Source organism: Petaurus breviceps, unplaced genomic scaffold, assembly GCF_028583685.1.
Source record: "Petaurus breviceps papuanus isolate PSGF00001 unplaced genomic scaffold, PetGlider_PUasm1.0 174, whole genome shotgun sequence".
Taxonomy (NCBI): Eukaryota; Metazoa; Chordata; class Mammalia; order Diprotodontia; family Petauridae; genus Petaurus; species Petaurus breviceps.
In genome coordinates this window covers 19,845,997-19,860,222 of record NW_027185761.1, presented here as the reverse complement: position 1 = coordinate 19,860,222, position 14,226 = coordinate 19,845,997, and the positions used below count along the sequence as shown (strand labels likewise).

General features: G+C 43.5%; 1 protein-coding gene across 1 annotated transcript in view; it reads left to right on the top strand.

The window, feature by feature from the left end:
* The window catches only part of GRIP2 (glutamate receptor interacting protein 2), a 406,226-nt gene that overhangs the window by 364,909 nt on the left and 27,091 nt on the right, over positions 1 to 14,226 (top strand). Inside the window, exons 18-19 of the mRNA XM_069083863.1 lie at positions 5,587 to 5,726; positions 8,311 to 8,490. Coding sequence (XP_068939964.1) covers positions 5,587 to 5,726; positions 8,311 to 8,490 — 320 coding nt within the window. The remainder of the gene's footprint in view (positions 1 to 5,586; positions 5,727 to 8,310; positions 8,491 to 14,226) is intronic.

Sequence of the window (14,226 nt, the reverse complement as noted above, 5' to 3'; positions counted from 1 at the left end):
AGCAAATCATCAACTCTTCTGCAATGCAAACCCTTAGAGAGTTGCTGAGGTCTAGAGATTAAGTAGCTTGCCCATGACTACACAAGCTAGGATGCATCAGACCCAGGTGTTCTCGACATCAAGCCTGGACACACTGCCTCCCCAGAGCTTCCCCTAAATCCTCCCTAGAGTATGCAAGGCTAATGCTGAAGGCCTTTCTCTGATTCTTGTTACAATTTCGCAGATAAAGGAGAAGCACTCAGGCTTCCCAGCTGTTCTCTCTCAGCCTTGGACACATGAGCAGCCCATGCCCTCTTGGCCCCATTCATGGTTCCTTACATGCCATTTCTGACAAGTCATCACCGGTAATATGCAGCAGCTGACTTAGGGACCCTATGGCCCTTGGGAAGCCTTGGGAGGTCCCAGGGTTCCATGAACCACAGTCAGTCAATAAGCATTTATTTAGCCCTTGCTGTGTGCCAGACATGGTGCTGAGCTCTGGGGATACATGTCACATCACCGGGAGAATACTGGCACCAAAAATAGAAGCTTAGGTGGCCAGCAATAGCTCTGGAGGGTCGAGAACTCTGCGCCATTTCCCAGATTCAATCCATCCCCCCGCCTCTTCCCCCTCAGCTCTATACCCAGCTCATGGTCCTTCTGCATCACCTGGCCCAGATGTGTGAGTTAATGGGCCAGCTCAATGGGCCATCATACCCATCACCATGCTCCTGCCCGACTGGTTTCACCTGTGTGGGTGACAAAAGTCAATCTCTTTTGAGTGACCCTGTATCGCAAATAAAAGTCCTGTTAATGGTTCCTGGGGCTCCGTGCTATCAGCAAGGCTGCCACAGAGCTGAAACAATGACTGGGTTCAGCAGGTGTGCAGCGGGAGCCTTAGGGAATGAAGCCATCACCAGACTAGAGGCTGATAATAATACTAATAATAACAATTAATAAGCATCTCACTCCTGGCATTTATGGAGCACCTTAAAGTCTACAGAATGCTTTACATTCATTCTCTCCTTTGAGCCTCATGCTAACACCCCTGGGAAGTAGGTTCCGTTATTATCCCCATTTGACAGAGGAGGAGCTTGAGATTTATAGAATTTAAATAACTTGCCCAGGGTCACAGAACTTGAGTCAGAATTCAAACCAAGGATTTCCTGATTCCAAGTCCAATCCTCCTTCTGCCTTATTCATAGTAAAGTGCTTTAAAAAATCACTTTCATTCATTTAATTTATGCCCCACTTCCTTCCAACTAACAAAATCACATATAGCGCTTTAAGGATTACAAAGTGTCTTGCTCAACGATCCTGTGATATAGGCACTGTTATTATCCCCATTTTACAGAAGAAGATGCTGAGGCTGAGAGTTGTTAAGTGACTTACCCAGGGTCATACCGCTAGGAAGTGAATGAGGCAAGATTTTAATTCAAGTGTTCCTTACTCTATAACCAGCACTCAATCCATTGCTCCACCTAGTGGCTTCTAGATGCTAGACAGTATGTTGTATAGTGGTGGGACCCAAGGAGCAGTCATTATTGGTCCAGCATCACCTTAGAAGGAGGTCCCTCGAGTTGTGCTGTGGGGATCTATTCTTGACCCTGTACTGTTTTGTTATCTTAATCAGCGATTAGATGGCTTGCTTTTCAAATTGACCAATGGCACAAAGCTGAGACAGATTCAGGATTCAAAAGGATTGCTAATAGTCTCAATTTGGGGGCTGAAGAGAGGTAGGGAAACATGTGAACTCTTTTCAAGAATATGAAGGAGTGTCATGAGAGGAGTTAGATTTATCCAGCTGGGGACCAGAACTAAAAACAATGGGTGAAAGTCACAAGGAAGAATTTAAGTTCAATGAAAGGAAAATTTTCATAACAAGTACAGCTATCTCAAAGTAGAGAGTGGGCTATATTGTGAAGCAATGGGTTCCCCTTCCTTGTAGATATTCTGGAAGAGGCTGGATGACCATTTGCCACTTACATTGTAGGGGAATTCTTTTTCCATTATGAATTGGACAAGTTGGCCACTGAGATTCATTCCAACCCTGTGATCCTATGAGTATTATATATTTTCAAATGGAGATCCTTAAGAAAGTTGCTTCAATGAAAAATTATGATGATATATACATATGTATATATGTGTGTGTATTAGTATTATATATAATTAGTATATTCATATTTATACATATTAGTGGATGTTGCTAAAGGAATGGACAATATCGTTCTCTTGACTATGTTGAACATGCCTTTAATACCTTGTTTGCCCTGTCTGTGTCCTCATTGGTAGTACCAAGGTAAATCTTAGCCACAAGATTGTTTTCCCGAGTTCTGGCTCCCAGGAACCCAGAGAATTTGGTAGCAGAGCTAGGACTTGAACCCAGGACACCTAGTCTCATGTTCTCTCTAAATAGGAGTTGGAATATAAATAAGCTAAATGAAGGAGAAATCCATTAGTTGCTGTCTCTTGTTCCATCATAGTAACCAGTCTAGTTAAATAGAAAGAGCAAGAAAAATGTCAGCCTTGAAACTTCTTAGAGATAATTGACCACTTTGGGCCCAGATGGGCTCCTCCATTAGCTTCATAAAACCCCATAAATGATTCTTTAATGGGGAAACATCCTCTCTTGAGTGTGAATGGATTTCTCTCAAGACTGGGCATGAACAGGGAGGCCAATGCTGACACCTAGTGGAAATTGATGTACTGCATGCTATTTTGTCCTGCTTGTAGTCTGTACAATCAAGGAAATGGTGAAGCCAAGAGACCTCCAAGGTCACCTAGTTCAGCCCTGAGCCCAAGTTTGAATCCCACCAGCAAGATTCCTGACAAGTCGTCATCCTGCCTCCACTTGTAGACACTCAGTGGATAGGAATCTTCCTGCTTTTTCCCTACCCTACTTCACAAGGCAGTATATTTCAGTATTGTAGGAAATTTATACAGACATTGAGAGATTTGCTTCCTTTGACTTGAAGTAATTCTATATTTCCAAGACCTCTGACTATTCTATGGACAAAAATTTGCAAAAGGAAAGGACATTTCACTGGCCATTTTTTGGAAAGGACTGAGGGACAGCATTGATATAGTGGAAAGAGATCTGGGAATGGTATCAAAAGCCCTGGGTTTGAATCTCAGCTCTACCACTTATTATCTGTGTGACTCTGGTCAGGTCACTTATTTCTCTTTGCCTCAGTTTCTTCATTTTTTAAATGAAAGAGTTGGACTTGGAGTCCCTTCAAGCTCTAAATTTATGATCCTGTGAAGATATGCCTTTCCTACAGGTCAGAATTATGGCTGGAATTCAATAGAAGCTATAACTCATATAACCAAGAGCAGACTTAGGTAGTCATCATAGATCACATATTTATATTTGGAAAGGACCTTAGAGATTATCTAATCTAACTCTCTCATTTTATTCTTAATTAAATTTTGTTTTTCCAATTTTTTCAGTTTCTTAAATTTATTTTTATCTTAACCACTGAAGAAAAAGTAAAGAAAAACAAAATTATTTTAACAAATAAGCATAGTTAAACGATATTAGCCATGTCCAAAATGCATGTCTCATTCACTATCTTATATCCATCACCACAGCACTCTTCATGATCGGTCCTCTGGAATAGTAACTAATTATTTTGCTACCAGAGTCCTTAAGTCTTTCAAAATTGTTCATTTGTACAATATGATAACAGTGTACATCCTTCTTCTGGTTTCTCTCACTTCACTCTGTATCAATCAGAAATAGGAGAGATCTTAAGACAAACAATATCAGACCCAGGAGGACTCCTTAGAATAGAGAACACCAGGATTGGAAGTAATCTCAGAATAGGGTATGGTAAAGCTATAAAAAAGGAAGGACTTGAGAACAGAGAATCTTAGAACATCAAATGTCAGATGCGAGAGGGCTCTTAGAACAGAGGATGCCCCAGCTGGAAGGAGCTTAACAGTTAGACCCAGATAGGACTTTAGGATGTAGAATTTCAGATGTAGGAGGACCCCTTAGAACAAAAAATGCTAGAACTGGGAGTGATCTTAGGGTATATTAGAACTACAAGGAGAGGAAGGACTTTAGAAAAGAGCATTAAATGCCAACGCACTTTATGTGTTATCTTATTTGATCCTCACAACAATCCTGGAAGATTAATGCTATTATTATCCCCATTTCACAGATGAGTAAGCTGAGGCAGACAGGTTAAATGTCTTGCTCTCACATCTAGTATCTGAAAATGAAACTGAGCTCAGGTCTTGCTGACTGGAAGACCAGTGCTCTGTGCACCATGGCGCCATCTAGTGGCCTCAACAGAGGCATGATGTCCGGGAGGCAAGATGTCATCCTCATGGTCCTGAAGTTTTGTGATGTCTGGGGCTAGGAAGCATTTTGAGAAATTGCGGAACATCTAGTAGAGGTCAGCCAGGTTGGTGAAAGGATAGTTATTTTTGCCAAAGGCTAGTTAGCTTTATCAGAGAAAATAGGGAACAGTCAAGAAAAGCCTTGAGTGTCCCTGAAACAGACTAGTTAGGTCCTCGGCCACCTGCCGGATGATGTGGTCAGTGAAGGAACCATTCGGTTGGTAAAAGCTCTTGATATGGTTGCATCATATTGAGCTCTCCAGTGGTTGCAGAAAAAAATGAACAATACAGTCCTTAGGCAGCTCAGTCTCATAGCTCATCAGATAAAATTCACACATAGGCAACAAAATAAAGGCATATATTTTATTATGTGATAAGTTGTATGGTAGACATTATAATATATACTTTCATATGACATCCGGAATGGTCAGGGGAAGGCATCATGGAGAAATTTGTACCTTATGATGACCCTTTAAGGATGGGTAGAGTTGTGCTAGATGGAGGGGAGGGAGGCAGAAGGGGGTAGGCAAAAACTATCCCAACTTTATTTGACTGGGTGAGCCAGGAGAAGGAAGAGAAGAGGGAATATGGGAAGAGCAGACCCAGTCCTACAGAGAAAATTCTTAAATTCAACAACTGAGCAGAATACCTGCTGTTCTGGGCACTAGGAATATGAAGACAAAAATGAAACCACTCCTGCCCTCAGGGAGCTTGCATTCTACTGAAGGATATAACTTGTGTACAAGTAAGTAAACACAAAGTGATACAATGTAATTTCAAGAGGGAGAATGCTAACTAGAAGAGGAGACCAGGAAACAGGAGACCTGTGCTTTAAAGGAAGTTTGGTGTTCTATAGATATAAATTCTATATCTTCTCTGTCCATATTCTATTGATATAAAGTCTACATGTTCTCTATATTGTATTGATATAGTCTATATATCCTACATATGTACATATATAGATTCTATATACTCTATAGGTTCTATATCTATATCCTATAGATATAGATTTTATAGAAATAGGGGTGAAGAAACACATTTCAGACATAGAAGACCATTTTATGCAAAGGCATAGAGGTGAGAGATGGAACATTGAGCCTAGACAAGAATGATGGACTTTTGCTTCTGACAGACGGTTGTAAGGCCTTGTCTGCTAAGCAAGAGATCAGGCTGACCCTTCAGACTGCATCCCCTGTGGGCTCTGAGGGACAGTTTCCTGCATCTAATGCCAGTTCCTATGCCTTTGTTCCATCTCCTTAGGACTGGGGCCATCCACGTTGGTGACCGGATCTTAGCCATCAATAATGTGAGCCTTAAGGGCAAGCCCCTCAGTGAAGCCATCCACCTCCTCCAAATGGCAGGGGAAACAGTCACCCTCAAGATCAAAAAACAAATGGATCGTAAGTATATCAACATATCTCTTGTAGACAAAAGTAGCTTAAGTTTCTGGGAGCAGGCAAGGGCTGGGGTTGGAAATGGGGCATCTGCTACATTATAGACTCGAAATCCCTACTTTCCATCACATTGAATTTTATCACACACAACCCCCACCTCTCATTTGGAATGTGCTGGAAGACTCCCAACATTCTTGGCTGGGTGGGGGGGGGGGGGGGGAAGGGAGTTACTTTGGTGAATTTATAGGATGACATGAAATGTTATCACATATAATGGGCTCACATAAAATGGGTAGGCATGGAGGAGTTCACAGACCCGTGGGAGGATTGGAGTATTATTAGATAGCTCCCTAAGTCACTTCTTGTTTATGTTGAGACGGCTGAACACTAGTTTTGGTTCCAGTCCTGGTATGTGACCCAGGGCAAATCATTTCCCTTGTCCGGGTCTCATTCCCCTCGTCTGTAAAATGAGTGGGTTAAACACAAGCTAATGTGCACGCTACCCTATACATCCTATGTGTGGTACTATAATGATCTGCTAGGGGAAAACCTAAAAAAATCATGATTATTCTAAAGCAGGGATGGAACTTAGCAAGGAGATCAGAAGGGAAGAAAGTTACGTTGTTGGCCATACCAATGACTTGCTGTGGGATACTGAAGTACATGCTTAACCTCCCTGTGACTCAGCTGCACCATCTGTAAAACAGAAAGAATGATTCCTGTCCAATCCCTGCCACATTGGTAAATAAGCAGGGCTACAGCAAACATGTGCTGGTAAATATTTAACAACCAGCTCTCCTGAGAAAAAAAAATATATGCATGGCATACTTTTAATTTTAATCGGCATGACTTTTCTGTATCAATTATCTCCATCACTTTCTTAAATCTAGAAAGTCAAAAAAATAATCAAGCCCTGATTTTTAGTGTTTCCCCATTTCTAAGGTATAAATGCTCACACTGAAGATTTAACAATCAGCTCCTGTGAGCATGTTCGAGCTGGTTTCAGCACACCACTGGGCTGCAGGTGCTTTGAAATCTTTTGAGGAAAAATACCATGTAGATTTACTGAATTTAGCAACTTATAATTCAGAACATTTCTCTTACTCTGTCAGAGCCTGTTAAACTCTGAGATAGGAGTGCCTGAGAAAATAAGGAAGGATGCACTGAGGGCCATTACCCAGGGCATAGTCAAGTGCCAAGAACTTCTGACTTTCCCAGTTAACCACCCAACACAGGAGAGCACAAACACAGAGAGGTGGGGAAACCTGAACCTCAGTGCATCACTGACCCTCAACACTGTGTTCTCCTCTGCCTGCTGGCTCATATTTCTTCAAAACCCACAGCTAAGTCACTGCCAGGTCAGGTTAAGATTAGTCTGTCCCTGCTTTTATCTGATATCCCCAGCAAGCTGACTAAGAGTTGGAAAGAAGCTGCTGGCCTTCTTAGGGTCATAAGCAACAGCTGCTACCTTTTAAGCAACAGCTGCTACCTTTGGGGGGTAGACATACAGCTCAACTGTCTTGACTCCCTCATCATATTAACAGTTGGGCTTTGAGAGCATAGGATTGTCCTGGGATTCTGTTGACCTCAAGTCTAACCTGATCTCAGCTCCCCTCTCTTTGCTTCAGTTTTCTCTAGTATAATACAACAAAGTTGGATCAGATGGTTTCTGTGGTTCTTCCCAAATCTAAGATCTTATGTTCTATAATCGTTTTATTTTCTATGATTTGATGCTTTAATGGTCTGTGTTTTTTGTTTTCTGAAGGAAGGAGGAATAAGATGGGATAGAGAGGGGAAGGGAAGGAAGGGAGGTTGGGTCCTGGGTCTCCCCATCTCATCCAGGACGAAAGGGCAGCATCCATTTTGGCCAGAACTGGTTCATCCCTCCTTAGGCAGCCTGTTGGTAAATATTTAACAACCAGCTCTCCTGAGAAAAAATGATATGCATGACACACTTTTAATTTTAATTGGCACCCTCACTCCTGGGTGTTTACCATATTGATGCCAGGTTACCTTACTGTAGCTCAGAACCCCTGAGCTCAAGTGGCCTACCAGTATTGGCCTCCCCACTAGCATGGATTACAAACAGATATCTCCATGCCAAGCGACCTGTCTATGATGAGGTTCCTTCCAGCTTCAACATACTAGGACCTAATGGGTGTACCAGCCCTGACTTTCTGTGGCCTTAGGACCCCTCTCACTTGAGCATTCTGTGCTCTAAGGTCCCTTTCAGGTCTATAAAAGTAAGTCAGACTGATAATGACAGCTTCATTCGAGCAAGTATGATCTATGACAGGCATGAGTAGGAAGGCAGTAGCTTCCATCTGGACGTGTGAAGTCCTGAGTTAAGCCAAGCCCTTCCCTTTCTTTGTTTCTTTCCTTCTTTCTTTCTCTTTCTTATTGTTTGTTTTTTTCTTCCATCTTCCTCCTCCTTTTTCCCCCTTCTCCTCCTCCTCCTTCTCCCTTCTTCTTCTTTTCATTTTTACCAGATTTAGCAGGGATTGGAGAGGCAGAGAGATCTCTTTTATCCCAGATATAGTCTTCATTAGTCCTTAAATTCAGCAGGACCAACTTGTTCTCTCATTTTCAGGAGGGTCCTACGCTAAGAAGTCAGGGGGCTTGAATGAAGCCAGTGACACAGAGGAAGATATCAGTGAGGCACAGAAGCCTGGAAAGCTGGCCGAGATCTACGCCACTACTGTGCCCAGCATAGACAGCGCCATGGAATCATGGGATGGCTCCGGGGCAGAGGGCGGCTATGGGAGTCAAGGTAAAGCTACTTGAGTTGGGGTGCCTGAGTGGGTACTTGCTCCCCCTCCTCCCCCAATCTGTGCTGCAATGACAATTAAGGCCTTTTCCTTTTGTCTCATGTTAAAATAGCCTACTTGTGGGAGAATGAGAAGGAGTTTAAAAGATGGAAGGCACAAGGATAGGATTGTGCCCTTTTGGGGTACTCCCAAAAGTAAAAAAATTTTGCTCCCAGCAGAAATGCTGACCACAGTGTCAAGTAGGATTGTCAAGCCTTCAGAGTTTTTCACAAATCCCAAGAGACGTCTATAGAATTTTCTAACCACTTCTTAGAAATTCAGTGGTGAACAATTGGCAGGGCAGTACAGTGGAAAGACCATTGATGTGGGTTCTAGTATAGGGCAGCACTGTGCAAGCAGAAAGGAGTGATTCTAGATAAGGAGTGACTCTAGATAAGGAGGACCAGAGTTCAAATCCCACCTAATTTTGTGATCACTAGTTTTGTGAACTTGGACAAGTCACTTAGACTCCCAAGGCCTCAGTTTCCTCATCTGTAAAATTAGTCAGCCAGGATGACCACTCAGATCCCTTTCATGTTCATAGAGCCTTTGGGCATCTCATGGAATTCTAGGATAACTGCTAGCTCTGCACACACACTAGGTGAGACTGTTTGATGGAACCCATTGGTAGTGGGGACAATCAGCCATTTGTTTATCAGTGCAGAGAAAAGAGCACTAACCCTGACTCAAAGCCCAGCTCCACCATCATTGGGTCACTTGGGTCAAGTCACTTCCCCTCGTCTGGCCATGCTACCTTAAAATGAAGATGATAGTGTCGCTTCCCAGGGCTGCAAGGTTCAAATAAAAGGAAGAATGGGGAAGACTTCTGAGAGCTATGACATAACCATGCAAGTCTGAAGGTGCTTTGTTTTTGTTATTATTTACTGTGACCATAGCTCCATGATTTCGTCTTGGGGACATTCTCTCCCTGAAGTCTGATTGGGATCTCTGCCCCTTAGTGAATGGTCTTCCTAGATTATAGCACATAGGACAGTGCCCTTGATCTCAGGAAGACTTGGGTTCTAATCCTACCTCAAACACTTGGTAGATGTCATTTAACCAGAGCTTAACACAGTGCTTGGCACATAGTAGGTGCTTAATAATTGTTTATTGAATTGATCCTCTCTAGGTCTCTTTTTCCTCATCTGTGAAATGAAGGGATTGGACTCTAGATTCTTTAGATCCCTTTCAATTCTAAACCCATGATCCTCTGAAATACTAGACTTTTCAGGGCTTGCTTTGTTGTTGTTGTTCAGTCGTGTTCAACTTTTCATGACCCCATTTGGGATTTTCTTGGCAAAGATACAGGACAGTTCACCATTTCCTTCTCCAGTTCATTTTACAGATGAGGAAACTGAGGCAAACAGGGTGAAGTGACTTGTCCAAGGTCACATGGCTAGTAAATATCTGAGGCATCAGGTTTGAACTCAGGTCTTCTTGACTCCAGACCCAATGCTCTATCCATTGCACCATCTCAGGGACTGCTAATTATCTTCAAAAACATATATCCTGATGTAGTGTGATGCAAGAGAAGCTGGTTTGGATTTAGAGTCAAAAGACATAGCAGTCAAGTCTCAGCCCCCAGTCATTGCTTCCTTTGTGAGCTCGGACAAATGCCCCAAATTCCCTGGACCTCAGAGGATTCCTCATCTGTGAAACTGGGCCATTGTCTCCCCATTAAAAAGTGAACTTCTAGAGGGTAGGAGCTGGTTCTGCCCTTTGTTGTTTCCCCAGCACTTAAGCATCACCTGGCACTTACCTAGGAGACAGTTCAGAAAAGCCCATTGACTGGGTCAATGACCATTGGATGTATGACCGTGGGCAAGTCATCAACTCATTTCTCTTCTGAACCCAGCTCCTCATCTAGAAAATGAGTGGGTTGGGGGAGTGAGACTTAGGATTTGGGGGTCCTCCTTCTACTCATGTAAGTCCTCACCTTCTATACTTCAGGTCTTAGAGCAGGGGTTCTGAACCTTTTGGGAGTCATGGACTCCTTTGGCCATCTGGGAAGCCTATGGTTTCCTCAGAATAATGTTTTTTTTAATGTATAAAATATGTGAAATGTTAAATTTTAGAGGCTAATAAAAAGTGAAGATGAAATATGTTTTTCCTATCCAAGTTCCTAGACCACCCTTGCTATTGATCTACTGACCCCTTGTCCATGGCCCACAGTTTAAGAACCCATCTTAGAGTTTCCAAGAGCACTGGGAGGTTATGAGACTTGTCCAGGCTCCTCCAGTGTGTGTCAGAGGCCACATAAACAGTTGTGTCAGAGGGAGACACACACTGCTAATTAATACCAATAATGATCATCATTATTATTCGTCCTAGATCACTGTAATCATTGCTGATCTTTTCCTCTCAACCCCTTCCGCTGAGTTTGAGATCTCTGAAAGAAATGCATGCATTCCACCACCCCCTGCTCCAGCCCTGCCAGTTGCAACATGCCCCCTCCTCCCGCATCCCTAAGAGCCTCTGTGGATTTCTCCTCCTAAGGAGGAAGACTGAGAAAAGTGGTTTGGCCTTCCTCCCAGGCCTGGTACTGCTCCCATCTGGTTTCAGGGCGCCTGGCCCCCTTCCCGAGTGTCTGATGGACTCCTTAACCTTTGAAACATTGGAGAGGCTGCCTAGGCCCCAGGCAGGGAGGGAGCAGAAAGGAGACCTTGACATTTTCAAAGAATGGCATTGTCCACAGGCATTTCTACCACTGGGCTATTAGCTTAGCCTTTCCCAGGAAGGTCGAGGGCTTGTAATCAAATGCTACTTGACCTCTTCCTGTCACTTCATGGAGAAGACATGGCACTGTGTGTGATGCTTTCCTCTGGGTTTTTTTTTTTATTCTGGGAAGAGCTACAGAAATTTCTCTGAAATGGGGGGCTCCGAGTCGGCTCAGCCTGGGCCAGGGAGTTGGCTAATTTCCTCTGCAGACAGCTCTGCAAACAGCCCCTCTGTGGTTTCTTTGAGGGAATGTCGCCACCTCCCTGGTTCTCACTGCTTTCCAGGCATTTTCCAGGCCCCCTTCAGAGGATTGGCTCCTTCCTGGTCTGTTCCCAGGAGCTATAATTTCCTTTTGTCTGTAAAGGAAACCCTGCCAGGGAAAAGATTCCCTTTCCTCTCATCTCCCTGAAGGAGGGGTTCCTCCAGGAGGCAGTATGGTACCGTGGAAAGCCTACCTTTGGAGCTTGGGTTCTAGACCAAGGATGGCTACTCATTCACTGTGCAAGTAGCTTCCCTTCTCTGGCCCTTACTTTTGTCATCTGTAAAATGGGAAGGTTAGACTAAATCTTGTCTCTAATTCCTTCCAGGTGGCATGGTACTGTGATTCTATGATTTAAGTTCTATTCTGTTCTCTTGTTCTGTGTTCAAAGGGCTCTTCTAGCTCTAATATTCTAGACTATTTTTCACTCCCTCCCCTCCCCTCTCCATACCTCTCCCCATACTTTCATTCCAATCTACCTCAACACCCCTCTAATCCTCTTCCATTCTGCCATTCCATTGTGGCTCAAAGAATCCTAGATTGAAAGCTGGATGGTACCTTAAAGACCATGGAATTCAACCCACTCATTTTATAGATGAAGAAATGGAAGGCCCAGAGCAATTAAATAATTTACCCAGAGTCACGTAGCTAGGAGTGTCTGAGATAGGATTCCCACTCAGGTCTTCCTGAATCCAGGTCCAGCCCTCCATTCACTAGACCGCCTGGCTTCCTCAGACCCAGAGCCATCCCTGCCCCACTACTATTTGTGATGACTACCTTCCCTTCATCCTAGATTTCTTCATATCACACTCTTTCCATCTTTATGCAAGCAGTCTCCCCAAGAAAGACATTGAGTTCCTAGCTACCATCTCCAGTGCCCCAAAGAGTTCCTTTCCTGTTCTCCCCAGCCCTCTACACATGCCACTTCTATGCTGTTTCTTTGCCCTCCTCATTCAGTAATGTCTTCTTTGAGGGGGTCCTCCCTCATCCCTTACTATCATCAAACTCAATCTTCTTTTAGTCACCTAACAATCTCCAGGTCATTATCCCTCTTTTCTCAAGAAATTCAGTAATTAGCTCATAGTATTCCTCCCCACCCTAGCCCCTACCCTCATGTTTGGGCATTTCGACATATACCTTGAATGTTTGGGCCTTCCATTTCATCCACCTTTTCAGCTCTCATGGTCACCCTAAGTGTTCATTCTTCTTAATCTGCTCATTGGGATGGTCACACATTGATTAGCACCATGTCCTATAACTGGCCTTGCACTGTGACCTAGAATCTTGAAATTATCTTCTTGAATCATAACCTATCTTTCCATCTCTCCCTCTGCCTTATTCCTCCTAAATCTATTTTTCTTTCTCACTATGATCTCCAATCCTTCCTCTCCTCCTTATTCTTTTAGTCTGTCACCCCTTCTCTGGACTCACTTTCCACCATTCATAATCTTGACCTTATAGTTGATTAGCGCATACCCTCTATCTGTGAATTCCTTGCTTCTTGCCCTATCATGATTCATACCTAGTTAAAAATCAACCCTGGGCTAACCCTCATCATACATCTATTCTGCTTCTACTTGAATGCTGAACACAATAGAAAAAAGTCACACAGCCATGCCAACTGGGCCCATTGCAAATATTGTCCAACCTCAATCAGTCCCTAACTAAAACTAATGCATCCTTTCTCCTGCTGAGGAAATGAGGCTGTCATGAGTCCCCTCATCTCATTCAAATCCCCTCTGTATTACTCTTTGTCCTCTTGTTCTTTGCTTCATTCTCTGGAAAAGCAGCCAAAGTCAACTTCAATACCTGAGCCATTGATCCCACCCTTCCATCTCTTCTGGTAGTATATCTTCTCTCTCTCTCTCTCTCTCTCTCTCTCTCTATCTCTGTGTTTGTCTGTTTCTCTCATGTTTAATATATTTGTATCCATTGGTTCTCTCCTTCTGCCCACAGACATAGATAGACCTTCCCCATCCTTCACTGGACCCTGCTATCCCTTCAATCTATTCAGCTCCATCTCTTCTTCCTTTCCCAGTCAACCTTGAAAAGAGGCATCCATTAACTCCATTTCCTCATCCACTCCTTCTCTATCTCTCCTTGCAATCCGACTTCCCAAATTTCCATTCCGAAGACATTTTTCTCTCTAATATTACCAGCAATCCCTTAACAGATAAATTCAGTGACATCCTCTGAGTGCTCATTCTATCTGAGCTCTGTGTAGCTTTTGACATTATCGACCGCCCTTTCCTCCTGGATATTCTCTACTTCCTTGGCTTGTATGACCCTGTTCTCTCCTGGGCTTCCCACTTCTCGGACCATGCCTTCTCCAGCTTTTCTGTGGATCAGCATCCCCCTCTTGCCCATCAAGTGTAGGTGGCCTCCAAGGCTTTTTCTGCAGGTCCTTTCTCTTCTTTGTTCATGCTTTCTCTCATGGTTAGCTTACCAGCTCTTGTCATCTCTAAGCAAATGACTCTCAAATCTATAGCTCCTACCTTAATTTCTGTCTCGAGCTGTCCCATATCATTAGCTGCCTGCTCAACATCTTCCTTGGATGTTCCATTGGTATCTCAGATTCAGCATGTCGAAAACAGAAGCCATCTTCCCATCTATATGTCACTGTTGCTGCAAACTCCCCTACCTCTTCAAGGTCCCTCCATCCGTCCAGGTACTCAGGCTCCCATCTGAAAGTCATCCTTGTCTCCTCCCTCCCTCTCACCCC